At 40.9% G+C, this 27,753-nt stretch overlaps 3 protein-coding genes across 6 annotated transcripts in view; 2 read left to right on the top strand and 1 right to left on the bottom strand.

The window, feature by feature from the left end:
* Positions 1–379: 379 nt before the first annotated feature.
* LOC148426983 (dynein light chain Tctex-type 3-like) lies at positions 380–4,168 on the top strand. Its single transcript, XM_088407459.1, has 5 exons — positions 380–552; positions 755–796; positions 1,070–1,193; positions 2,987–3,064; positions 3,134–4,168. The coding sequence occupies exons 1-5, from the start codon at positions 532–534 to the stop codon at positions 3,205–3,207; spliced, it is 339 nt and encodes a 112-aa protein (XP_088263585.1). The 5' UTR covers positions 380–531; the 3' UTR covers positions 3,208–4,168.
* On the bottom strand, positions 3,663–19,237 carry cybb (cytochrome b-245, beta polypeptide (chronic granulomatous disease)). 4 transcript variants are annotated; one of them, XM_088407455.1, is made up of 14 exons: positions 10,628–10,747; positions 10,050–10,452; positions 9,871–9,963; positions 8,467–8,577; positions 8,320–8,404; positions 8,107–8,255; positions 7,842–8,023; positions 7,252–7,384; positions 7,090–7,182; positions 6,763–7,016; positions 6,276–6,435; positions 5,127–5,273; positions 4,938–5,062; positions 3,663–4,841 (listed from the first exon to the last, which is right to left on the bottom strand). In XM_088407455.1, the coding sequence occupies exons 3-14, from the start codon at positions 9,916–9,918 to the stop codon at positions 4,724–4,726; spliced, it is 1,605 nt and encodes a 534-aa protein (XP_088263581.1). In that variant the 5' UTR covers positions 9,919–9,963; positions 10,050–10,452; positions 10,628–10,747; the 3' UTR covers positions 3,663–4,723. The 4 variants fall into 4 exon arrangements, with proteins under 4 accessions (XP_088263581.1, XP_088263583.1, XP_088263584.1 ...); XM_088407457.1 differs by having other exon boundaries at positions 10,054–10,452; XM_088407458.1 differs by lacking the exons at positions 10,050–10,452; positions 10,628–10,747 and adding an exon at positions 19,203–19,237.
* Positions 19,238–19,381: 144 nt separating this feature from the next.
* styxl2 (serine/threonine/tyrosine interacting like 2) overlaps positions 19,382–27,753 on the top strand; it is a 30,302-nt gene continuing 21,930 nt past the window's right edge. The window contains exons 1-2 of the mRNA XM_088409052.1: positions 19,382–19,486; positions 25,051–25,148. Coding sequence (XP_088265178.1) covers positions 25,070–25,148 — 79 coding nt within the window. The 5' untranslated portion in view covers positions 19,382–19,486; positions 25,051–25,069. The remainder of the gene's footprint in view (positions 19,487–25,050; positions 25,149–27,753) is intronic.

Here is a 27,753-nt window from a genome sequence, read left to right as displayed (position 1 = left end):
TTATCCTTCACAAAATCAGATTAAACCCATTTGGGGGCCAGAACCGGCCCCCAGGCCGTTTGTTAGTCACCACTGCTTTAGCGCAACATGAACGGATTTCCCAAATTGCTCAAGATGAGAACTGTAGAACCAAAAATGCTTGAATTACCTCACAACCATTTTTTTCTGTAAGATTAGAAATAACATTTTTGGACCAGGCCACAAATAATCCTTATTCCAAGGTTCGTCAATATTTTTAGAATGAAATAAGTTTTGAGTTTGTTACTATTTATTCTATTCAAATGTGACTTCGGCTATTTTTCCTGATGAGCTGAATATCAGCAAGTTATTAAGTCTTCCGACCAGCAGATGTCACTAGTGAATCAAGCGTCCTCTTCAAGTTGCTCTTCTCAGCTGTTCGTTGTCTGTCTGCAGTTGCAAGCTACACCCTGAATTTTTCTTCGGCACTTTCTGTTGTTCTACAAAAAACAACAACAACAACAAAAAATCCTAAACACTTTTGTGAACTTTTCAAGAGTCCAAGACGGCAAGATGGACGAGTATCATAGCGAGGTTCGTAGTTGTCTTGTTTCTTGATCGCTAGATGCTTGTAGCTAGCTAAATGCTTGTTTGCTAAAAATTGTGAACGGAGCTAGCCTTCAAGTTCTTAGGAGGACTGCAAAGTACGATATACAGTACTTGATGCTGGTTACAACACGATGACATAAACTATTGCACTGCAATCCACTACTCCTCATATCTTGCTTTTTTTCAGGGCTCATTCAACCCCGAAGAAGCAGATAACATTATCAAAGAGGTATCCGCTTTTCAGCATATTGAAACAATGTAAACAATCGGATTTTGCTGCAAGACTGCATTAAAATGGCTTTTGGGTGGGGGGTTGGAAAGATGGCACAGAACCGGTGGCCTTCAAAAATCTTGAAGCCTCTTTTTTTTTTTTTTTTCTTAGAAAGCCTGGGGCATATGCTAAAAGAACGCCTGTTTGAAGCCGAATTTGGCTTGTTGATGACAGCATGAATCACGTGTTGTCATCTGACATGTACTCTGTCTGTATACTTGTGTTTCTCAGTGCATCGAGAATATTGTGGGCGGCAATGACTACAACCAGAATCTGGTGAACAAATGGACCTCCGCTATAGTGGAACGCTGCCTCACACAACTGGTCAAACTGGGCAAACAATATAAGTTCATTGGTGTGTTTCATTTGGGAATATAGTGTTCCAGATTTTGCGTGATTAATATTAATATATCAAAAATATCTCATCTAAAATATATAATATCAATCACATGATTAAAATTATAATCATTCACTATTACAATTTTAATCGATTGCAATGGAAAAAATAACCCAATAAACATTGAACTAAATGTGCAATTTATTTTTAAAAAATCCTGTGGAAAATAATCTGACAAAAATAATGAATACCGATCTAAAATAAGCATTAACGTAACCGGAACATTCATAGCTTTTGCGAAACTTGTTTAAAGTGATAATCTTTTCTTTTTTTTTTCCGCCACTTCAGTTGTAAAAAGTGCACAATTACCTTAACCCTTTCACCCCCGTTAGGACAATGCGTCCCATAGCTGTTCAAAAAATTGCAGTGGGCATAGGAATGGTAGCAATAAGATGAAATGGCATCCCCAGCGGTTCTTTCTACACCTATCTACACATTCTAGTGCCATTTAGCAACTTTTCCATAGACAATAAGCCAGTGCTGGGCCCACTGTCAAAAAGATAGCTTGCCTTGTCAATGGACCATCTAGTGCTGTGGAAATATATATATATATATATATATATATATATATATATATATATATATATATATATATATATATATATATATATATATATATATATATATATATATATATATATATATATATATATATATAGTGTGTGTGTGTTCCTATAGATTATGATTACTATGTATTGTAGTGATCATTTTCACTTCTCTGGCATGTTTATATCATCATTATTATTAGAAAATACAGATGGGACAAAAAGTCCCAAGGCCTGTCCTAGATTTATGAACAAGTAATATATGACGTTATTTTTTCAAGGGTTTAAAAAAAAAAACATTGTAAATGACATCAATTGTGCTCAAGGGTCGGGTGATGACAAATTGTGGCATCACCCTTTGGTCATGTGATGTTCAAAAGCTGAACGGTGATTAATTGGTCGTCACCTGAGCCTCCAGCATATGATGTCATTTTGAGTCGAGTGAAAAATGTGGAGTTGTTTGAAAAAACGATTTTGTGATCAAATTAACCCCTTCACTAATACTTGCTCTGGTTTGGGAGCTGAAAGTCGACATATCATATGGTGGCTGCAAACTCAGGCACATGAAATATTCTTCAAAAGTATCTTGAGGCTGTTAATTGCCACGCTCAGTTTACTGTCAAACGAGATGAAAAACTTCTTATAAACACTTGAATTTATGACAACTATTTCGCCTTGTGTTTAAAAAAAAAAAGCACGTTGCTCAAATGACCTCTAGTGTAACCCACAATGCAAAATAGTAGTAGTAACAGTAGACGGGCTGATGAAGAGCAGCTAAATATGTGGTGGTTATACACTTGAAGCAACTGATATTCGAACTCAAGTGACGCGACACATGTAGGCAGACGTTGTAACAATACTTATAAGCATAGATTCTTTATCCTCCGTGTAAACTGACATTACTGAAGTTTACTGAGTCACAAAGTGAGACGTTTTTTTTCCAGCCACATTTGTGCCGTGCCACGGTTGCCAAGGAGCGCACATTTTTGGAAACACATTAATGGTTAGTTTATTAGAGATTTGAGTTACAAGCATCATCGCAGAGCAAATGATGCGTAATTGCCAAGTTGTAGAATCCACAGCGTGCTGTTTTGACAATAGGTTCTCGTTCGGTCTTTCTTCTATTCAGATGTCGTTTTTATTACGGAATTGCAAGCGATACTTTTCCCGCTAATTTGACCTTTTTTTTTTTTTTTCCATCCTTAGTCACATGTGCCTTGATGCAGAAAACGGGTGCCGGACTCCACACGGCCAACTCCTGCTACTGGGACACGGTCATGGACGGTACTTGAGGAGAATCAGCCAGGCTGACCTGAGCGCTACTCTCGTGTCTAACGCACTTTTGTCTTGCAGGTAGTTCCACAGTGAGGTGGGAAAGCCGCACCATGTACTGCGTGGTCAGCGCGTTCGCCGTTTCTATAGCATAGAAGGCAAGTGGCTTGCGCGAAAGGATGAGACTCTGCAAGTGCTATTTCCTTACCCTCGCTGTGACGGCGCAGTATGGATATTGAAAAGAAGGATTCCAAGTTGGACTTTTCATGCTGCAGCTCCAAACACCTATTTTGCATAAATGGGTGGGCATGCTACACGCTGCAATGATAATAAGGCTATTCTATTCTGTAATCTGTTGTTTTAAGCATGCAACATGTCTGTAGGAATTTTTGTCTCGATGAGCATTTTTTCCAGGTATTTTAAAGATTTATTTGGCTGTTTTCACCACTTTAGCTGAGACTTTTGAGGGGGTAGTCTTCATGATGTTGTTTATCTTATTTAATATACAGTATTCTGGTTGACAACCTCCTTGTTAAATATCAGTGATGTAAACACACAGAAGAAATAAAAAGAAAACATTGTGAAATGCCCCAACTAAAAAAGCCCAAACTCAAATACAGTATTTGTTTATTTAACTCGCACCTAAGTACATGAACGATAACTTCATTGACCGAAATAAATGTTCATCACAACAACAGCGAATCACTTTAAATCATAGCATTTTGCGCAGGTGACCCTGGCTCATTCATCTGTGTCTTATTTGTCCAAGATAATGATTGAGGCAATCTATCATTACTCCTGTCGACATTGTTTTTGTTGTTTGTATCAAATTTGTGAACACCGATGGCCTCTGATGGAAGAAGTGAAAGTTTTCCTCTACAGAACGTCCTATTAGGCTTTACATGTGGTCGTGCGTGAGAGGCTGCTGAAAAACAGAAGCGGTTGTGAAAGCAAAGATTGATGCACTGCCAAAGCAGAACCATGTCAACATGGAAAGTACCGAGCGGGTCATTTCTCTGCTTTTATGCAACAATTTGCACAAAACATCTTGTGAGAAATAAATGTCAGAGCTTCCTCAAAATCTGCTACAAAAAAAAAAATCGTTTTGCATGTCAAGACTGGTGTTTTTTGTGTGATGCCATACTTAAAGGCCTTATGAATCACTCGAAAATACTTGCTGGTAATTTTTAACCCTTTACTGGGCAGAGCGGCGGCTTTCGGTCAATAGACTAAACAGGCAAAATCGGCCTTTGTTAGTCACACATTGTTCTATTTTAAAGTCCTAAACAGGCAAGAAATTTCAGGACTCCCGAGACATTTAGGGCTGCGTTAGAATTGAAGCAATGGCTGTTACGGACGCTTGCAGACGTTTTGCCTGTTGAGACCGAAAGCGCGCCCAGTTAAGGGTTAGGTAACGCTCGAGCAAATTCTCATCGGCGACTGAACTGTTGCGGTTGTTTCTCAATCGAGGTTTACCACACATTTATGGGTCGGGGGTCAAGCCCCCCAGATGAAAGGCAAACATCACATCTCCAACCAGAACAATCCAGTTGCAAGTGATTCAATGCCCTGAGAATACAACAAATTGGATTCATCTAATTCTAAACATTGACAGAAACAGTATGCTCCGAGGCATCTGGATGGTGACAGACTCAGGTGTCGACGGACGTTTTAAAAGTTTTCTTTGTTGAAGATGAATTTGACGTCAGCCTCCGAGTGTGACAAACACTGTTTCTCCAGGGACTTGCCCAGCTGTGGTGGCCCGCAAAGGAATACTCCAACTTTGGTTCTGTGGAAGCACAAATTCAAGGAGCTTACTGCAAAGTCGCATGATGGAATCCGGGTCACGGTTTGAACTTTCTTCAAGCCGCCGACGTGATCTTACCCCGGATGCTTTGATGCAATGCTGGTAAACTCGCTGTCCCAGTTAGGCTTCCCATAAAGGGTTTTCTGTTTAAGCCCCGTGATCGGGTCGTTCTCCGCCTCGTGGTGCACCCAAAAGTGGGCCGCCTGCAAACAACAGAGTTGAATAAAATAAGCGTCTCCCTTGAAAGCTTTGCGGCATATCAGACACCTCTGCCTCCTTCCAGCGAGTGAGGTAGATATTGTAGCTCAGGAAGTCCGTCACACTCTTTGCCGCCATCTGGGCCTCCAGCGACTGCAGCAAATCCGCAAACCACTCGAAGGCCTGCGTCTCAGGGCAAAGCCAGTAGAAGTAGATCTGGACAGGAACATGATGGAGATGATTGGGGTTCGCGCTCTCACAGGAAACTGTTTTGAGTGGCACTTCCACTCACGCAGAGACGAGCCGGTTAAAAAAAGATTGCGTGACGCGTTCCCAATTCCTTATCTCCCAAATACTGCAATTCGTCAAATATAAGATGCACCCCGGAACAAGACGCACCCTTAATTTGGGGGACAAATTCTGGTATTTTCTATGTTACCGTGTCGAAGACGCACAGACTTTGGCAATAGTGTAAAACCTATAGCAAAACAGACAAAATCTCATTTTCCCAAAGCCTTCATATAACCCAGCGCCAGCGTAACGTGCTCCATGCAGTTGTTTATCCTTTTCCTCGCGGGGCGGCTCGAGTTCATTTGACCATAAATAGCCGAAGTATCGCAGCATCCGAGTTTACGGCCGCGTATATATGCCGAAAGACCGCAATTGATAAACGGGTCAAATGGATTACCTTTCCGTGTCCTCTAACCGGTGCATTCTTAATTGAATCATCTGGAAACGTTCTCCTCTCGGTTTTAGTAATATTCTGGACGTTGGTTCAGTCTGCTCGCTTCTTTTGTTGAAAATAATGCCGTAACAACCTCAGCTAACATGAGCTGGTGTCAGCTGCATTTGCTGCTAACAGTCACTTGACGTCCGCCCTGTAGCTTGTCCCGTTACGGTAATTATTGTAAGCAAGAATAAAAGTGCACATTTGTGTGTCAAAACTCGGTTTATGTGGCTGACGGATCAGTCTACTTTGAGTGGCGTCGAGTCAAAAAAAAAAATTATGATTTTGAAGTTACCTTTTATAGGACCCGCTCATACTTTTGGCCTTCATATATGGGGGAAAAAGTGTGTCTAATATTTGGGAAATGACGGTAACTAATGAACTGCGTCTGTGTACCCTCATAGAATCCAAAGTCATCGCAAACAAGGAGGCATTGTTTGAAGTTCTCGTGCAGGTAGTTAAGCGCTTTATTGTGCGTCACCGCATCTTACCTTTCTGGTGAAGACATCTTGGTTCTGAATGCGTTTGTACCACACAGACTTGAGGATGGACGCAAAAGGCGTGACACCAATTCCCGCCCCCACCAGCACCACCACCTCATACCGAAAGACGTCCTCACTGGCTGTGCCAAAAGGCCCATCGATGGCTACCCTGCAAGAACCGATGTGCTCGTTAAACGATCCAAGTGGCTGAAATGTAAATGTCCTCAAATCCTCTTGTGTTCTATTCATCTCGAATGTTTTCTTCTGGTCTAAATGGAAAAACATATGCTGCGCAACCCATTTGATGCCGCTCCTATCAGATTGTTCCCAGCGATAATTACCGACATCCCCTGCGTCTGCATCCTCTCTTTAAATGAAAGGAATCACAATGGCACAATGGGCCACCTGGGGCGATGCCTTCTCCAACAGCTACTGGTAGCAGCAATCAAACATAATCGGGAACAATTTCCAGAAAAGAGACAGCGTGTTTTCATACTTGGGCAGTTTCCAAGCCTCCTGAGGCTCAGTTTTGTCTCCTCCGCAGGCTTCATACAACGCCTGAGTCCAGTCGCCAACAATCCGAATGTGGGCACTAAAGTAGTCCTCCTCTGGGGCTGAGGTCAGGGTGAAGGGGTGCCATTCCAGCCTGGAAACAGATGGGCACTGGATGAAGACGTACTGGCCCACCTCCATGCGGAAACCTTTCCTCTTCATCTGGAGTTCCAGAGTTTTGGAGGGATGCATCACCACCTGCGCGCCGCATTTTGTCAGATTGGACTTTGGCGACGTCGCAACTTCCAACTTCTACTCCACACGCACTTACCTTTGTGATGACCACTTTTTGGTGGGAACGATAGATTCGAACAAGCCTCTCGCATACGTACAGGATCATGGGTCCCACGATCCACTTCCAGGTCTGGATAAATGCGAGGTTAAGTTATCGCGCACGCAACGGTACTTAGAGACGGCAGCCTTGGCCATGTACCATTGGTGGGTTTCCGGCAAAGACTGGAACCGCGCAGTCTGTGTCATTTCTTCCCCAGTCTTCAAACCGGTCGGCGCAGACCAGTGGGTCGTTGGTTGTCAAGCTGGTAGACGTCTGTCCTCGCACAATCCTCCTAAACAGGCAATGCACATCAATATGCGAGGACACGGGTGTCAAACTGAGCCAAATCCGGCCCGCCATGTCATTTTATGTGGCCGGCAAAAGAAAACTTCCATGACCGTAGCGAAACTCAGTTCCGAAATTTTAACATGCCGTGTATAATAAAGTTGAGAATTTTTGCTTCGTTTTCTTACAGTAACTTCCACAATAGATCAACAAACTCTTATCCTTCCGATTTCAAAACTACTAAGCCATCAATGTGCGGTGTAGAGTAACGGCGCTACGAGACAACATCAAATGGACTCGGTTTCCTCATTTTGTCGGCCCAATGAGAGAATTGTACCGCGGCACAAAATACAAAATATTACAAAATACAAAAAATACAAAAATACAAAATAGCCGGCGACAAAAATGAGTTTGACACCCCCGCACAAGGGGGAAGTGAACATTTGATACGGGTGTTTTCATACCCAAAGCCGTGGAACACCAGTCCGATAAAGAAGAGGACAAAGAGGTGATGGGTATACCAGAACACCTCAAAGTACGACCGGCGAATGACCTCCATGGAAGAGGTGATGATGAGGATGAGGGCCAGCGTGATGACCACACCCGTCACACCGGCGATGGTGGTAAACATGACGATGGTCGGGTTCTGTTGAAAAGAAAAAGGAAGTTCAACTTCACGGGCAGTCTTTCGTACGCCTGCTCGGTTAACGCCTTTTGTATTTTGCCCACCGTTTCATTGGATCTGATGGGGTTGAGGAAGGACGCGTTGTCGCCATTGCCAATTTCAGATAGCACAAAGGGCAGGAGGCTGCTGTTGCGGTCCAGCTGAGCGTCCATGAAATACTCAAAGTTGAACAAGTGCGCAATTATGTGCACGGCTAAAAGACGAGGAGAGGACAAGGTCAAAGAGGTGACGCAACACATCGTGTCAGGCGACGGTACCTGTGTGAAAGGCGATCATGTACGCCACCAGCTTGTGGAAAGCGATGTTCCGGTCCAGCTGCCGAGCGGCTGTGCGGCTGCAGAACTGAACACTTATTCAGTTAGAGAGAATTCATAGAAGCAGAAGAGCGTTGCAAAATCTGCTACCTGAATGGAGCCACGCATGAAGGAGAGTAGGTTCCTGCAGACGGGGAGCAGGATGAGCATGCAGTTGAAGTTAAGGCAGGCGGCCGGAGCTCGAGCCCATGACAAAGCATGCTGAAAATCAGAGACGCTTTTAGCTCCAATGTTGTCAGACTGATGGGAAATGGCCCAAACATCCTTAGGAAGTTTTGAAAAGAGAAGCTTCATTCCTATTTCGGTGCGGAGGACCCAAAGTGCCAACTTTTAATCAATAATTGTACCATTCAGTAATTGCTTCAACGTGTCATGAATTCATTGAATGTTTGCCGTGAATCAAATACGCGTCTTGGATTGAATAGCAGGGTAGCCAATCGGGTGTTAGGACCCGCCTTGGCTTGAAGAGCGGTGTAACCTGTCGCGTGTTTGGGCTCGCCCATCAAAGAGTGATGGGAGAGGTTGACGGATCAAATAAATCCATGAAACTCCATGAAAGTGTCATTCATTCATTCCATGTTTCATACATTAATTAAACATGTCATTAATTCAATAGAACATTTCATGAATCAATGAAACATTTATCTATGTAATGGCAATTAATTCATGAATGCACTTTTACATACAATTCATTCATGATCTATCATTGGTATCACGAATTGAGAACATGTTTTATTAAATGCTTTATTTATTAATGAAACATGTATTTACTTGTTGACGCTTTTAATTAATTAATGAATCATCGATTTAATTCATGACCCTTTTTGTTAATTATTTAAGGACTTGTTAAAAATGACACTTTTAATTAAATAATGGCACGCAATTAAACTTTTAACGTATGAATGAAACATGTATTTAATTCATGACAATTTTCATAAATTAATGAAACATTTATTCGATTGATGACACTTTCAATTAATTAACCAAACATGTATTTAATCAATGAGACTTGTAATTAATGAATGAAACATGTATTTAATGAATGACACTTCTTCATTCTTTAAGGGTTGAATGAGTTAGCCTGATCTGTCTTGGCTGGAAGTGCAGGGTAAGCAATCAGGTGTTAGGGCTCGCTCATCAAACGTTGAGGGCAGAGGCAGATAGAAAAAGAAATTCACGAAACACAATGTGTCATTCATTATTAGTTCATTAGACGCTTCATCGATACTTTCAAAGTGTCGTTAATTGAGTAAATGTTTCATTAATGAATTAAAACTGTCATTATTTCCATAAAACATGTCATTGATGAATGACGCTTTCAGTCTTCCATATTTCGGAAAGCATCGTGGCTTTTTGTTTGATGTCATTTTGAATGCGTTTGATTTCCTCTTGAGCAGCTGGGAAAACGGCCAAATGCGACGATCCAAAGTGAATCTGAGCTGCAGCGTAACATTAAAAGGACGTCGTACGAAGAATCTCTGGCGTAGCACTCACCCCGAGCAGCACGCGCGTGTAGAACCATTTGTCGACCAGAAAGGCCATGTAGAAATGGACGAAGAGGAAGGCATTAATGGCAAGCCAAACCAGCTGAAGCAGACAATAACAAGCACATTGAGTACATCTGATAAAACTGCTTTCATTCCAATTGTTTTAATTAGGCTGCTTCACTCTACCGACAATTGTTTTTCCCTTCGAGGCAGTCCTTGATTGTTTTGAGTTCGAATACAATCATCAACCTCTATGACACATGCGTTCCTTCATTTCAAGTGTCTCTGATTCAGGTTCCAGTTCGGACCTTCCAACAGCTTTTTCCCGATCTATTTATGTATCTGTATCAAAGCCCGAGGGTCTCGTCCTGTTTTGTCCGATTTGTTCAAGGTTTTAGCTACACAAACAGAAGCACAAAGAACGATGATGTCATCGGTCCTTCATTTCAAGTGCCTCTGATTCACGTTGGAGTTCGGACCTTCCAACAGATTTTTCCCAATCGATTTATTTATCTGCCGGTCCGTCCCGCTTTCTCGCACAAAGCCCGAGGGTCTCGTCCCGTTTTGTCCAGTTTGTTCAAGGTTTTAGCTAAACAAACAGAAGCACAAAGAACGAGGATGTCATCGCAATGTTCCGGTGTAATAATAATGGGGAATGGGGAAAAGTGATCTAAAATCACTTTTCCCTATTCCGAAAATTCTAGCGTCATGAAGGACAAAATAAATCAAAGTCAGCGAGTAAAGATTATGGCAAGAGTTCTTACAATGACAAAGATGGAGAGTCCCTCGTTGGCCGCCAAGTTCCCCATGTTGATTTTAGGTGCAAGTGTAGTGCGAGGGGCGTTAAGCAGAAAAGTGAGTGCGCGTACGCTCAACACTTCACCCTTTTAGTTTGGAGCAAATAGGGAAGTGGATCTGAACACCGCGCTCCTGTGAAACATTCTCTGTCAGTTAAGCGATGTCACATTAGCCAAGGGATTTCTTCATCAACTAGTCATTTACTGTACAGTAGAGGTTTTCAAAGTGGGGTCCGCCGACCCCCGCCCGGGGAACTGTGGCCTGACTGCAGGAGGTCCATGAAATAATTTGGGTTTTTAAATCAAATATATATTTATTTGTAAATATTTGTGTTCATTTCATGTTATTTTATATTAAATTGCCAATAAAGCAATCAATTCAAGGAGTTCAGCTCATTCAATGCCAGGGACGTATTTTCACGTTTTTTTTTTTTTTTTTAAGAGTCCAGACATTCAATCCCAGATACTTAAGTATCGACTTCATAATTAAGTATCTCAAAATTAATATACTTTGTGTACTTAAGCATAGGTTTAATACTTAAGTTTCTGGCTTTGAATGTGTGGACTCTGAAAAAACAACGTGAAAATACGTCCCCGGCATGGAATGATTTCATATATTTTGAAAAATGTAATAATATTGAAATCTTTCAAAATGCGTTTTGTGTCTACAAATTCTTGCTCACGAGGTGATGAAGCCAGCAAAACTAAAAGTAAAACTATTTTACAATGCTGTTTTCGACTAAATTATTGGAAATCGACCCGGTTTTCTATAAGGAGGCGTGCAATTTGCAATTTTTATTTTCTAAACTTCAGTACAGCTGAAAAGTAGAAAATATACTTGTCAAAAAGAATATGTTGCTGAATAAAAAGGCCACCTATTAGTGATATTGTATTCAGTATATATTTTTGTTATTATTTTATTTTTGTAAATTTAATAATTGAATATTTAATAACGCTATTTGCTTTCGAAAAGGGGTCTCTGACTCCAAAACGTGTGAGAACCCCTGATTTATCGTAAGGCGATAAAACACACTACCATCAGCGACATTACTGATGAACATTTATGTCGTACTGCCTTGCTTTAGACTGCCAATTTTCAGCTCACCTTTTAGGTGGCTGTGGAGGAGGAACTTGCCATCGGATGTTGAAGATGAGGAGGAAGTTGCAAATTTCCAAACTTAAAGCAACAGTTGCTTTCGGTTTCCTGTTTCAAACACACTCCAAGCAGAGCTACAGTAGCAGAACCTAAATGACTCCCAAGTAAGTATCGTGAGCTTTCACTCAACTTGGGGATGATTGTGACAAGCACGAGAATTAAATGCTTTCCCACTAGGCGACTGGAGGTTCAAAATTAACCTGTGGACTCAACAGTTGTCATTTATAAACAGGAACATAGTTATAGAAATAGTTCAATGTAAATAGGGCCTTGTGTTGAACAAACCAGGCCCACTTTTTATTATGAAAAAGTACATTTAGGAGTACAGTACATTGAGATGATATCATCACTCTATCAGTCTTAATGGATCATTCCAGAATTGGAGGACATATATTACACCCATCAAATTTTAAATACAAATACAATACAAAAAGACATGCAGTTTCTGAGTAAATGTACTTGTCATGTGACCAAATCTAAAAAAAAAAAAAAAAAAAACTAAGAGAAACGAATGCTTGAAAACAGTTTTAAAAAATACTAAATAAGTCTATCGCACCCCCTAAAATGCAACTTTTCTCTTGTCCCGCACACTGTAATGACCAAAAAAAATTTCAAATCAAACAGTTGAAATGGAATTTGAATTTCTTTCTTTTTTTTTTCGCCTCACCGACCATAAATAAGATTGATCGATAAAAAGTGTATGAGTACAGTATGCCTAAAACTGTATCCCTTTTAACATTGACAAGGAAAAAGTCATATAAAAAAAATTCAACAACTGTTCTTTTTTTTTTTTTTTTTTTACAGCATATATAACGGTTAAAGGTTTGTCGAAGCCCGTGGGCTGGTTCCAGCAAAGGGGTTTAATTTGGTCTGCAAGATGATTTTGTAAAGTATAAAAACGAGCTGATTCTTTTTAATGGATGAAAAACTTGACATGTTTCATGATTATTAGTTATGTTAATGTTTTATTATTAATAAAGATGTTTTGTTTTTACTATTAGTAATAAAAATACAGTACTAATACATCAAAGTTGTTGTTTTAGAGCTATATAAATGTATATCATGATTTTATTGGTGCGGATCACTTGGAAATAGATTTTCCTCCATAAGGCCCGCAAGCTAAAATGAGTTTGACAAAATCCAAGAGCATCAAAGTGCCTGAAAAAAAGACGCCTATCCTTATTTCATCACAATTACACTTCAAATGGCAAAAACAAAATAAAACTGCCCTACTCGAATTTCTCATTCTACCTCATGCAACCCTATATTACGCATTTAATCAGACAGATTTTTTTTTCTTTATTATTTACGTAATTAGGTTTGTCCTCTTGGTCAGCACGCAGTAACAGCTAGCTAAAACTCGTTTCTACTCCGGAGGGAAAGTTAACATTAGTGCATAAAAGCAACCCTGTTAATGTAATTAGGGTAAATGTGTTTATTTATCATTCAAGATTCGAGAGTTTTATTGCCATATGCATAGTCATACTATAATGAAATTCTTATTCTGTTCTTTTCCCCGAATAGACTACATTCCACAATCGAACAAATAATAAAGTAGGCAATAAAGCAAAAACAAAACAAACAAAAAAACATCAATAGAGCAACAAGGGCAGTAATAATGAACCACTAATAAATGAATCGACTCACATCCTGAGCATAGCATGGAGCAGATGGAGTGGAAGAAACTGTATGTGTGTATATATATATATATATATATATATATATATATATATACAGTGCCCAGCGTTAATGAGTACACCCCCTCTGAAAAGTAACATTTTATATAATATTTAAATGAAAATAATACAAATACTCCCAAAATATTCACAGATGAAGTTTATTATAACACCTGAACAGATAACTGAAACAAAAAAGTTTAATATAACTTAGATTTTTTAGTTTAACAGAAATTAGGGTGGCGCAGAAATGAGTACACCCCACAACAAAAGTGCTAAATTCAGAACATTCAGTACTTTGTACGTCCTCCGTAATTTGCAATGACAGCTCCAAGTCTCCTGGGCATAGAATGGACAAGTTGGGAACATTTGGCAACATCAATCTTTTTCCATTCTTCTACTATGATCTCTTTCAGAGATTGGAGGTTGGAAAGGAGAGTGACACTCAACCTGTCTCTTCAGAATTCCCCACAGATGCTCAATTGGGTTGAGATCAGGTGACATACTTGGCCATGGAATCACTGTCACCTCCTTGCTTTTCAGAAAGGCTGCAGTGGCTTTAGATGTATGCTTGGGGTCATTGTCGTGTTGGAATAGGGGACGACGACCAAGGGCATGAAGGGATGGAAGCATCTTAGTGTTCAGTATGTGGCAGTACATTGCTGAATTGATGATGCCATCGATGAAATGCAGCTCCCCAACACCAGCAGCACTCATGCAGCCCCACACAAGGACACTACCACCACCATGTTTCACTGTGGGCACCATGCACTTTTCTTTGTATTCTTCACCCTTGCGACGGCAGACAGTTTTGAAGCCATCGGTTCCAAAGAGATTGATTTTGGTCTCATCGCTCCACGCTATAGAGTCCCAGTAGCGCTCATCTTTCATGAAATGGGCCATAGCAAACTCTAGACGGGCATTCTTGCGGCGGGGCTTTAGGAGAGGCTTCCTCCGAGGACGACATGCATGCATGCCATTCCTCTGCACTGTCCGGCGTATTAGGTCACGAGACACAGGCACTCCAATTACACTTTGTACTTCCACAGATAAGTCCCTTGTACTTGCATGCCGGTTTTCTTCAACCTTTCTCATCACTAGACGTTCCTGCCGTGGTGTTAACTTTCGTGGTCGACCTGGACGTCTCTGTGCAATGGTTGGAGTTCCAGCTTTCTTAAACTTTTGAATTACTTTTGCAACTGTATTCTTACTAATAAGTAAGGCTTTACTTATGGTCTTGTAGCCTCTACCTTTCTGGTGTGCAGAAATTATTTTCTGGCGTAGATCTGGTGTCAGTTCTCTTCCATGTGGTGCCATTGTGGACAGCAGGGGTGGTTTGCTTCAGGTGACACCCTTTTGTAGCCAACTGCCTAATGAACACCTGTGTGATGACTAATTAGACTCACCTGTTGTTGAATGGTTAATCAATTACACATTAGGAGCCTAAATTGTAGCTTTGATCAGAGAACTACAGTGGGGTGTACTCCTTTTTGCACCACAGAAATTGAACTAAAACTGAGAAATATGTCATCTGAGTTATATTATTGAACTTTCTTATGAGTCAAATCTTCAACAGTTGCTGTATGAAACTTTACTTATGCACGTTTTGTAAATACCATTTATTTTCAATGATATATTGTGAAGGGTATGTATAACTTTTTAGAGGGGGTGTACTCATTAACGCTGGGCACTATATATATATATATATATATATATATATATATATATATATATATATATATATGAGGATGATGCAAAATATCCTGTAGTGCAAAATATTATTTAGAAATTGTACCATTGTACCACTGTGTTCGTAATAACTAAGCCAATGATAGTTGATTACCTATTATTGATGAATAGCAATTAAGAAAAACGGTTTACTTTTTAAGAACTTTGAAGCCAAAATGTCCTTCCGTTCTGCAATGACCCCATACCTTTTTACATTTTGTGGTGTGCTTTTACTTTTTGATGTGCAAATAATGTAATAAAAGTCCAAAAGACTGATCAAACTGCCAAGCCATCTGCAGCCAGGGTGTCACACACAATTTGCAGCCTGAAGCAATCATTCTGGGGTTACACCGCCCTCTAGCAGAAACATTACTGTAATGTACTGTACAAACTGGACTGTGCTGTACTGTGAGGTGCTAGGACTTGGGTCCTAGGTGGCCAAATTTTGGCCTAATTTATTTAGATATTTTGCTTCAAAAACTAAATGTGTGTTCGCCACACATAGCGTGAAATATTTCAAATGTGTTGCAATTTGGATGAGTATGGCATAAAGACACAATTTTATTTTATTTTGTTTTTTTATTCCAGTGTTTCACAAAATTGGAATATTTCATGTGGTCAGCAAAAACGATCTTAAATACAGACATGATGCCTTCTGAAAAGTGAATTAAAGTAATATACCCTCAGTTGGTCCTGTTTTGACTTCAATGACAGCATCAATGCGGTGTGGTATGGCGGTGATGAGCCTTTGCCACGCTTCGGGTAACCCAAGTTGCTTTGATACCATATTTTAAGCCAAAGGTTCTCTCAGTAAGAAGCTCCCCCAGATTTCTAAATTTGTCATTACGTGACAATCTCATCAAAGCTGCAGTCACATCCGGGTCACATGCACCTTGTCTCACCGCGATTTCTCCTTACTCCCAAGACTCTGTTCACATGCTTTGATTAAGGGCTTTCTGAGCATTCAAGTTCTTTTACTTTTTCGGAGATATTTTGTCTTTATGGAAGGTGTCACTGATGGTTTCCTTCGGAACATTTGTCATCCCCATGAATCTGAAGCCTACCAGGCAGCACTGAGTCCATTTAACCTCTGGGTGTCTGGGGATTTTTCACTCGCCTGGCCTTATGATCACTCAACTTGGGCTGACTTTGAAAGGGCCATAACATCGTCAAATATAATATAATATTATACATAATATATAAAATAATACAAAAATTGTAAAAATGTAATTGTAGCAAAAGTGACTACACCATTTTTATATATTTTTTAAATTAAAAGATATTTTATATGTCCTAATTATGAGTATTATGACTTTTGAAAATGACATTTACTTTACATTGACTTTGAAAGGGTCATAACATTGTCAAATATAAATATTATATATAATATATAATACAAAAATTGTAAAAATGCAATAGTAGCAAAAGTAACTACACTATTTTTATATACTGTATTTATGAGAATGAAAGAGGAATTATTTATATGTCCTAATTAAGAGTATTATGACTTTTGAAAACTTGTGCATTATGGGAGTCCATTCGCAAGTTATATTTGAAAAGATCAATGCAAAAATTGGATAAAACAGTGGGTTTTCAATATGTCCAAGATTGACAATATTTTCATTTCCCCCAGGGGTAAAAGGCGAAGGAAATCCTATGTTTTTCTTTCCCTTTTTTGATAGATAGATAGATAGATAGATAGATAGATAGATAGATAGATAGATAGATAGATAGATAGATAGATAGATAGATAGATAGATAGATAGATAGATAGATAGATAGATAGATAGATAGATAGATAGATAGATAGATAGATAGATAGATAGATGTATCTCACACAAAATGTAGGTGGCCGGGAGAGGGACTGTGGAGGGAGGGGAGGGGGGGGGGGGGGGGGGCATGATGCAGCCCCAGTCAGCAGCACCCAGTATCGCACTTCCACAGAGGCAGTCACGTCATGATTATACCCTATTATTATAGATTTGGACCAGCGCCGATGTTGAAGAGCGGGGTTGTGCATGTATGATATCTGTGGATGTGTGTGCATGAGAGTTCTGAGAGCAGCCAGTTCAGTCCAATCAATAGGCCACCTGATAGAAGGGAGAGAAAAGATTGCTGCATCTCAAGAATTTCTTGTCCTCCGAGGGGAACGAGTCCAGATGGCAGTTGTTTTGGGAGCAGACTGGTGACAATGTTATCAGTCTTGAGTTCAAAGCAGGATTAGGGATAGACTCTGAATGGGCTAATTAGCCAAATTAGGAAAACATTTTCAAAGCATGGCACCAACCTCTCCATGATGACAACCGTTTTGTTTGAGAATTGAAGAACCACATTCAGTTTGCAGTTCAGATCATGAATCTAAGCGTTGATTGTTCGCCCAGCGCCTTCAAAAAAGACTGGCAGCCTCTTCTCCAATCCGGCCGCACCCGTCTGGTCAATTTTACGATTCGATCAGAAATCCGCCATCTCCAATCAGGAGAATCCCTGTTATCAAAAATCCAATAATGTAGATGTCCTCCATATCCTCTGTGGACAAGATAGACAGACAAGCCATCTTCCACTTGTCCCATTGCAATTTGGCGGGGAGTACCCTGGACAGGCAAGAAGACTGGCCCTTCTCATTGGGAAAATTATTGAAATATTTTGCTCGTGAGTTATTAGGCTCTTAGCCTGGCATGTTATTGCAACGTGGAAGGAAGTACCTGGAGAAAATCCACACAAGCATGGGGAGAACTTTGACACCACACAAGAAGGACAGAGTGCAGATTTGAACCTCAGAATTGTGTGGGAGACATGCTAACCACTTTTCAACTGCGCTGCAGTTAGGGTGCCCAACGAATTAAATTAATAAGCACAGAAACTCATTATTATGCATGCTCCTGGTCTGACTGGAAAAATAGACCAGTCACTATGGGGCATATTATCGCATACATGCTTTAGTCAATGTCTAATGTTGCTTACTTGTGCACTTTCAAGGTGTGGTGATTCTCCGGTTCCAGGCGTGCCCGATTGAATTTTGAAAACCTACGCCAACATGGTGGACCTCCACACAAAAAGGCTGGAGTCGGAATCGGACCTGCGACCTCTGCACTATGAGGTGGGCGTGCGCGCCATTCTTCAACTGTGCCATTCTCACGACTGAACATTCTTCAACTGTGCCATTCTCACAACTGAACATTTAGGAGGCGATGCAAAGCGAATAATAATTATTCAGGTTGCCCAGCAACATTTTTCTCAGACACACTCAAATGCAACTACAGAATAACTCTTAGCCGATTATTATGATGAGTGTAGCTGCTTGTGATTTGTACTTAAATTACTAGCCTGATTAGCATGTGGAAATGCTTCTCACCAGTAAAAAAAAAAAAAAAAAAAAAAGTCATCTCGCACTGATCTTTTTATTTCCACTAGCTATTTCGATATCCTGCCGACATTCTACTGTCAATGCAAAGTATTTTGAACATATGCAGTTTTGCTCAGAAGTATATATATCCAAGGAGCCCCAGAACAAATATTTGCGGGAGAGAAACAAAGTCATTTCAAATGTATTAGCATTATTAAATTTAAAAAATTAATAAGTGTCATTTTTATTCACCAACCGATTCAATTTGACAACAATTATATTTATTACTTTTGAGCTATATACGTCTGCCTACGTGTGTCTTCCTGTATGTGTCACCAGATGGGTCGTTAGTGAGCCTATGGGCGAGGTCTACAGAACAAAATATATTTTCTCTATAAAAGATGAAACTAATGATTTCAAACTACCTTTAAGAGAGAAGTAAAAACAAAAAATGGAGATACGGTTGCACAAGTGTGCATCCCCTCATACTGCAATCAATGTCGCTGTAGAAAATTCAAACATGGCATGGCTATTTAAACTCGTGTTAAGTAGGAGTCAGCACGCACCTGCCACTAAATAAAGTGCTTCTGATTAACCCTCACGAAAACAGCTTAAAAAAATCAACTCACAGCCACTCACCTAGGAACAATTCTCCACTGAAGCTATGCATGTCTGAGGAACATGTAAACATGCAACGCGACTCAGGTATTGATGGGAGCCGCAACCAGCGGGGGGCGGGCACCGAACGTTCATCGAGCTCACACGTGCACGCGCTAATCAGTCGCGCGCGTGCCCGTTTCGCTTCCCTGGGATATTGAGTTCAGCTGAACAGCGGCGGCTCTGCTGCTGCGTCAACTGGGGAAGTGACTTGAGGCATTTGGACCGACAGAGACTACAGGTGCTAAGTCTAATTCTACATCAAGGTGGGTCCACGCGAACAGCTTCATTAGTTGAATAGATGTTGCCTGAAATAACCCTATGTGATGATTTACAATTGATAAGCTATAACTTAGAAAGTTGTTTGTCTTGACTGCGTGTGCGCGCGTGTTAATTTAAACCTCTTGCTTGTTAACATCGGTGATCATTCAAACTCATCACTGACAAATGCCGATTCATCGCCTAATCAATGCATTTCGTCTACGGATCATCAACTCAAACTGGCTTCTTGAAAAATCCATTCTCTGGTTTGTGTGAGCTTAATTATTGGTTTCTAGGTTCATCTGATAGAAGAAAAACCTCATATAAGACAAAGGAATCTGAGTTGTTCAGGGTGACTTCTGTACAGTTTAAAGTCTTGTTGTGATTTTAGCATCTGTTTGAGCAGATCACAAAGGCAAGATTTGCAAACTATGATCATAGCTGTACAACATTTTCTGAAGATTTCAGCACATGAACTTTTCACACAAACAATATTGCAAGTTAACATTAAGCGCATCGTTCTCCTGTAACACATTTACAATTCTGAACGTTCTTTAGCAGCATCGGCACTACGAAGTTTGAAAGAAAAACACGAAAAACACCAGCAAAGTGAGACATTGCACACGAAAACCATTTCAGCTAATGTTGGGGACCCTTGGTTTATTGGAAGGCGCTCTATGAAGACAAACGTGTCTTTGTCAGTTCATTGATTCCATTAAATTAAAATGTCTTGCTTCAGCGTTTCATGCCTTTGTCATGTGATAGGCCGTGATAGTTTCAAAGAAAAGATGTTTGGGGAAAGTAAACAGGGCAATGATTGGTGCTGAAAGCAAAATATACTGTACAGTTTAGTAGCAAGTTTGTGAAAAATGTGTTTAATTTGTAAACCACCCAAAAAAATGCAGCGTTACTTGTTATCCTTATATAAGCAAATGACTCCTGATTCATTACAAAGGCACTCAGATAGAGATGGAGATCCACATGGTTTGGATTTCACGTCAAAGCACAAACACGCACCCACATACACACACACACACACACACACACACACATATGATCGTGCTGTTTGTGTGATTGTACTAATGTTTATTTGTACCTCTGTGATCGTGCTTTAACTAATCCCGCTAATGTTCAGTTGGTGCGCCGAAAGCCTGTTGCTCCAGAAGAACTTTGTCCAAAGAATTAGTGTCCTCTCACATATGTACAGTACATTAATCCAATCGAAACACTGTACATGTATTGACTGTACTGTTTACTGAGCGTCTCAATCTTTTCCAGAATTAGAGTCCCCTCAGTTGATTATTTGTTGTCTGTAAGATCTTGTCTCAAGCAAGACGTTTGACTCATACGGGAGCTGCCGCTGGGCTTTTTCAACAGGCGCCGCTGCTAATTGAAATGAATCACTTTTCAAACGTTCCCCGAGTGTGGCAATGGGTGGGACACGGGTTGTTTGTGGAAACACGGAGAGGTCACCAACACTCAAGGCAAGGCCAGACAAATGTGCTACTGGAGTTTTTTTCATTCCAGGAAGTTGAGCATGGAAAATCTGATTAGAATGATTATGACAAAGGCTCTTTGACAGCTATGGATGGATGCTTCATTTTAAGTTGCTCGCAAAATAATTGTTGGATAGTGTGGATGTTGAAGAGATATCCGGATGAGTATACTTTGACCCCTGCGGGTCACTTTATGGGCGGGAATGTCTTACAGTACTGCACCCGCACGTGCAGAAGTTGTTAATTAGTAACAAGATCTGAATGTGCAGGATAATCTACTGAACACCTTATATATTCTGAAGACTAGACAAGATTTGTCAAACTCATCAGTAGTTGGAGGACACAACCTTAACTCTTCCATTCGGTTTTAAAAGTTGTACTGTAGGGCTTTGCATCCCTCCACAAAAGACAATTTGATAACAGTTTTCGACGCATGGTGCAAAACCTTTCAAGACTTGATATAAGAATGCAATCATTCAATCAGAGCAGCGGTTCTTAACCTGGGTTCAATCGAACCCTAGGGGTTCGGTGAGCCGGTCTCAGGGGTTCGGTGGAGCCTCCTCCGCGGCAGAGGTCCACCCCTCAGTCTTGTCTGCAGTTAGTGGGCACAGTCATTGAAAGCGTCCTGCTCTGAGATTTGAGGTCGCTGGTTTATGCAGCAGAGTGAGACCTCCCTGTCAGGACAGGGCTGTATATGTGTCTGAGTGAGACTCCCTACCGGTCCGCTTTGAGAGCGCTGGATAAGCAGCAGAGTGGGACCTCCTCCTCAGTCGGGACCACACACCGGAATTAGCCCGTTATCTCCCGAGTGCCGATCCAGGCAAATAAGCTCCTGCGGTACGGACGAACGGACTCACTCAAATCATATTTTAATTTTTACTAAAGAAGGGTTCAGTGAATGAGCATATCAAACTGTGGGGCTCGGTGCCTCCAACAAGGTTTAGAACCACTGAATTAGAGGGATTACAATATACGGGTAATCCGTTGTTTTTAATAGAGAATGGAACCCCACCATGAAATAGCGTCACCCCCACACCCCAATTTTCATGCATGTGTATGTGGGGTTTTTAAATGCGGAAAGTCTTATAGTTTACGTATTTAAGACAAATATCACTACAATGCACATCTTTACTTAGATCTTTAAACCTTATACAGTAAATGTACTGCTGTCCCTTCACGTTCCCATCCCTTTGGCTGTAGTCTCACGGAGAGCCACGGTTATATTAGTGGCGCCCGGAAGTGTAATTAGAACGAAGCCTGTAGCTGACCAAACATGAGAACAGTCAGAGTTTACAATTGAAATTCCAATGTATTATGAAAGGAATCAAGGTGACAGATTTACAACGCTCTGCTGCAGCACTGCTCTCTCCTGCTCTCCCTTCGCGGCTACCTAACAAGTGTTAGATACATAACGACACAGATAAGAGTAGATGCAACTCCTGGGTGGGAGTAGATTAAAACTCCTGCTCTCGTTGGTCGATGGTCGCGCAGGGAGCCAATCGCATCTCTTTTAGGAGTGCATGTCCCCCTCATGAAAGTCACGTAAGGGACAACAGAACAGTTTCTGTACTGTATAAGGTTTAATCGTTTAAGATTTATGTAAATATGTGTCCTGCAGCAGTTCGACGTCTGACGAGCGCCCGTGGCAAGCGCCCGTGGCATTTCTAGTGAACTTGTCCCTCTGGCATGCAGGAAATGTTCACAGCATACTTAAAGCTTGCAATCGCTGTTAAGTTGTACAGTATTTTGTCGAACCATTTGATCTATTGGTCAAAGTCATTACACATCACGGGGAAAGTATTGAAAGAAGGCACTAGGAAGCTGAAACTTCACCAAGATGATGACGAGTCAAAGTTGAAAATGGCACGACCAATTATCACACAACAAGGAGTGGTGGCTAGTATACCGCTCGACAGATGTGAAAGAAAATGACAAAAATAATGTCAAAATAGTCCGCAAGGGTTAAGTGGAGAGAATTTGCATTGTTAGTGTGAAGCCGAACGCATGTTATTTCCTATAGTGGCTGGATGTCACCACGGCCGTGAGTTTGACCCCTGCGCGGTAGCGCTTGACAACGCGTGCGCATGTGTGTGTCCTTCCTGCTGTGTTCCATTGTGACTGGCTTACAAAGCTTTCAATGCTTCGGGGCGTGAATGCAATTTAATACTGTAAATATAATTCAATTGATTTGAGAATGTTTACCTCCCATATTGCTGCATCCTTATGGTACAAACTGCAATCAGCCTGCCCTATATGTGACAATTGTCACTTTACAGCACCACTAAGCAGTAGAGAAACATGTTCAGTTGAGTGAATAAACTGTCTTTTTTTCAATCCACTGCTTGTCATTCACAGCTATAACACAGCTAACATTATTTGAGCTTTATTTTTTCTTTTTTTCTTTCTTAGTTCTGGTTTCAGGTTTCTGATAAGAGCATTCTGGGAGTGCAGAACACATTTTCATTTTTTTCTCTGATAATTGCACTCTTGTCCCCTGCATTTCTCAAATGTGGGATAATAAACAGGATAGTGTATTATAGCCTAGAGTTGAACCCCTTAGCTGGCTTTGTTTTCGTGTTAGACTTTTATGACTGTGTTGGGTTTCATTTGCAGTGTAACTGTAGAACCACAAACATCATATTAACTTTAAAAGAGAAAAGAAAAGTTAGTGTGAGCGCATGGAGAATTGTTCCGGTACCTGACGAATGACGGAGCAGGAAAAAAAAGTCAAATATCGCTCTCTAGTGGTAGTGAAATGTTGGGCAAAAATGCACCGACGGACGATGACGGAAAGGGGGCGTGGCTCTGATGAAGTTCGAACCAGCAAAAAAAATGGAAGCGGCCCACCTTTCCTTTTCGACCCTTCATCTTGTGTTTGAACATTTATGTAATGCGTAGTCAGTGTATGAGCTGCCCATTCGGTTAGTTTCATTTTAGTTACAGTTCATCCTTCTACAGTATGATTATTCCATCCCTGCATCCATCCATCCATCCATTTTCTATAGCTGCTTATATTCACAAGGGTCGCTGGCATGCTTGTGTCTATCCCAGCTGTCTTTGGACAGCAGGCGAGGGAGACCCTGATATGGTTGCCAGCCAATCACAGGGAACACGATGACAACCAACCATTCCCGCACCCAATCACACCAAAGGACAAGCTAGAGTGTCCAATACACCTGCCATTAATATTTTTGGAATGTGGGAGGAAGCTATAAGTGCCCGGAAAGAGCCCACGCGGGCTCGCTGCGAACATGCAAACTCTGAGAAGCTGGGATTGAACTCGGGACTCTGAACTGTGAAGGGGGCGTCTTGGCCATGGAGCCGCCCCTAATTATAACATTGTACCAAAAAATATCATTGACAACATAAGCAATTAATTGACTTGGCTTCGACATTGATCGCATGAGTGTCAACCTCTGAAGTTGTGCAACCCCTCATAGATATTTCGAAAGAATTTGACATCCTTCATCAGAATCAGATTAACCTTCAAAGATTTGTTACTCATGGCTATACATGAGCTCGCACACAAACTGCTTGGATGCATGAAACTGGCTGGAAAAGTCAACGTGAGAAGACACATAATGCAACGCCTTCATTTGTTGGACCATGCGGCTGACCAATTAGGTCCCTTTCAAAGCTTCATGTGAAATCTGGTGAGTGTCCCAGATCCCAAAACGTGGATACTACTGAAGCGGATTAAAGTAAATTATTTATAAGTTCAAAAATAAAGAGAAATCTAAATAACCTCAAAGGAGAAACTCGCTCACTAGGGCTTGTAACAGTAAGGTATGACTAGCTTAAAACTGACAAATTACTGATCGAGAATGCTTGTAGAAGCAAATCCTCCAATAACCACGGCGGCTTTCACTGTAAACTTGTCGATTTTGAAAGGGTGTTCCTTTACTTGGGTTTATTACAGTGATTTAATATTGGCAACACAGAAACAAGGGAGGAGGGGGTCAGCAGGGGGATGTTCATCCTTGTGATGTGTCTCATGACTGGAGAACACTCCCGTTGCTGTTGGCCATCTTTCCCACAGAGTTCGCAGCACTGGGTGTTGTTTGTGTTGACAGATTGTGCGACGGTAGCGGGATGCTGGCGCTGTTGCTCTGCCTAGTCTTCACCTTAGTGGGAAGCAACAGAGTCCAGCAAGTGGACACACCAGCGGCAGGTGAGTTCCAGCGCGGCAATTGTGTATGTCTGTTTGGAAGTTAGCGGGTGACTGGCCGCCGCGCTCATGGAGGAGACAAACAGAAAAGTGGGTGCCTTCGTGGTTGTGGGAGGTGGCTACTTCCGTTTCTTCATCCCTTGATTCTATCGTATCCCATGCAAGGGAAAATGACTATGAAGTAAATATCCTCAAAATGCTTTGCTTTTGTTATACAAATATAAACCCCAAAAATGCAAGCCTACAGAATGTGCGTCATTTAAGAAAAAAATGCAAGTGAATAAAATGTGCTTCAAAATGCTGAAAAATGTTTGCTGAAATATCTGCTGAATGTCTATCTAATCTTTGCGTCATGTAACTTTCATCTGTTTTCTTGTTTGAGACAGGAAAGTATAGGTAAATACAGCAAAAACATCAACCATAATTCCCCAAATATAAGACGCATTTTTTTTCCCAAAGATGAAGTATGGCTTGCGTCCTATAAACCAGTGATTTATATTTCAGAGAGAGGGGGGGGGGGGCTGCTGCTGCTGCAAAAACCACATCATCCTTCACGCTATGAATGTAATATCAACAGCGGCCAGAAGCGGTGCCAAATAAACAAAGATCAAGCATAAACGTTTGAACTGTTAAATTAAATCATTTCCAAAACATTATTTTGGGTGCAGCCCACACGGCCCGGTACCAGTTCATCCACGGCCTGTTACCGGTCCGCGGACCGGTGGTTGTGGACCGCTGCTATAAACCATAGGTGTCAAACTCCCGGTCCTGGGGCCAGATCCCTCGCCACATCATTTTATGTGGCATGGGTAATTCTGATTTGACTTCATGTTTCTGGCTAAAATGCCAAACTTGTGAGTTGTTTTCAACTTTTTAAAATTTAGAAGGAAAAAAACCAAGCATTTTATTATGCCCTATCTCTTTTGAACAGTTTTTGCCGGTGTCTGATTTAAAAATTAGCCAAGCGTGTGAAAACACATTTCAAAATGATTTGACTTCACAGTCATACCGGCCCTCTGACAGAAACTAGAACTACAATGCGGCTCACGATAATAGTGTTTGACACCCATTCTATGAACAGTAAATTAAAACTAGATTTTTTTTTTCCGAAACCATTCAAGAAAGCATGAACTGTCAGGCACATAAGCCGAGTTTTGTTGCAGAAATGTGCATTTATATATGGCCTTTAGATCGGCGTTTGATCATGATCTGGCAAAGGCTGTAACAAAAAACTGGGCTCAAGGACACACATTAATCACAGACGCGCATCAGCTGGGAAGGAGACAATAAACAGGGGGAGCGGATTGTTGGAAACACAAGGGGCAGGTAAAGGCAGACAGGTGGACCAAATCAAAAGTTTACAAAAGATGACATTTATTCTGTTTTGCTGTAGTGTTTGAATTGTTGCCAAAGTGCTGGTGCATCTTGTTCACCAGGATTTGACCCCAAAGTTAAGGGTGCACCTCATGCACGGGTGTTTTTTATATTTGGGGAATTACAGTATTTACAGCAATGCGAACAAAAAACATGTTCACTTGACACTTTTGTATTTTGTTTTGTGTTTTATAGAGGTGCAACAATTAATTGATTATTTGATTAATTTAACCGGTAATCATCAATTACTTATCTTTCGTTTATCTTCAAATTTCCATGTTTCAGCCTCTCAACAGTGAATATTCTTCAGTTTCTGAAGTCCTCCATGAAAGCAGACTTGTTGTCCTTGCATTAAGTCCAAATGAGACATTGAGACTATATGAGACAATGAGACTAGAACTCATCATAATTTTAGGAAACATACAACACGCACCGCTGCTGTAGGTACTCCAGTAAGATAACACAATATTCCAGTAAGATTGCACAATATGGGCTGATTGCAAAAAATCAAAAACAGCATTTAGTTGTATCATTTGTACACTAATGCCCACATTTTGCTTTTTCTTTGCGCGTCCTCTTTTTGTTTTCTGACTCCGAGATGAATAGCTTTTCTTCATTATTTCATTATTTGTGCTTGCCACTATTCTGCAGTCAGCTACAAATTGCCAAGCAATTGCCTGGTTTGCCTTGTGAAAAAATCGCCTGTTTTTGCAAATACAGTGCGCCCCCGGTTTACGAACTCCCTGTTTTACGAATTTTTCATCTTACGAACGTGGACCGCAGCGTTTTTTGTCCCCCTCTTACGCACAAACCTTTCGTCCTACAAACAATCCAACATGCCGGTCAGTGTATTCGCACTATTTTTTTCGCTTTGCTGCATCAACAAATTTAACTATTCTCGCATGACACGGAAACGGCGATATGCTCTTGGTCTTATAAAGTCACAGTCACGGTCTCAGTCACGGTCTCAGTCACGGAGATGCCGATATGCTATTGGCCGGCGTCACGTCAATCACAGAAATGCCGATATGCTATTGGCCAACCCTCTTATCTAGCTTGATGGCACAGCCGGTCGGTGTGTTGTGAAGACTTTGCGAATTTTATGACATGGCTTCTAAAATTGCAAGTGGCGGTAAAGGAAGAAGTAAGAGGATGATGACAACAGAAACAAAGCAGGAGATAATAAAAAAAAAATACGAAGGAGGCGCACGCATAGTTAACCTTGCTCTTGAGT

Source organism: Hippichthys cyanospilos, chromosome 2 (genome assembly GCF_059441005.1).
Source record: "Hippichthys cyanospilos isolate Australia breed blue-spotted pipefish chromosome 2, RoL_Hcya_1.0, whole genome shotgun sequence".
NCBI lineage: Eukaryota > Metazoa > Chordata > Actinopteri > Syngnathiformes > Syngnathidae > Hippichthys > Hippichthys cyanospilos.
Note: the sequence above shows the minus strand (reverse complement) of the source record. Positions and strands in the feature narration are given on the sequence as shown.

Excerpts from the sequence above, each read along its gene's own strand:
- cybb (XM_088407454.1), bottom strand. The coding sequence starts at position 10,672 with ATGGGGAACTTGGCGGCCAACGAGGGACTCTCCATCTTTGTCATT. Across the intron at positions 8,024-8,106 it reads CCATCAGATCCAATGAAACG|AACCCGACCATCGTCATGTT; the intron begins GTGGGCAAAATA and ends TCTTTTCAACAG. Across the intron at positions 7,385-7,841 it reads CTGGTGTTCCACGGCTTTGG|GAGGATTGTGCGAGGACAGA; the intron begins GTATGAAAACAC and ends TTGCCTGTTTAG.
- LOC148426983 (XM_088407459.1), top strand. The coding sequence starts at position 532 with ATGGACGAGTATCATAGCGAG. Across the intron at positions 553-754 it reads TGGACGAGTATCATAGCGAG|GGCTCATTCAACCCCGAAGA; the intron begins GTTCGTAGTTGT and ends GCTTTTTTTCAG. Across the intron at positions 797-1,069 it reads CAGATAACATTATCAAAGAG|TGCATCGAGAATATTGTGGG; the intron begins GTATCCGCTTTT and ends TGTGTTTCTCAG.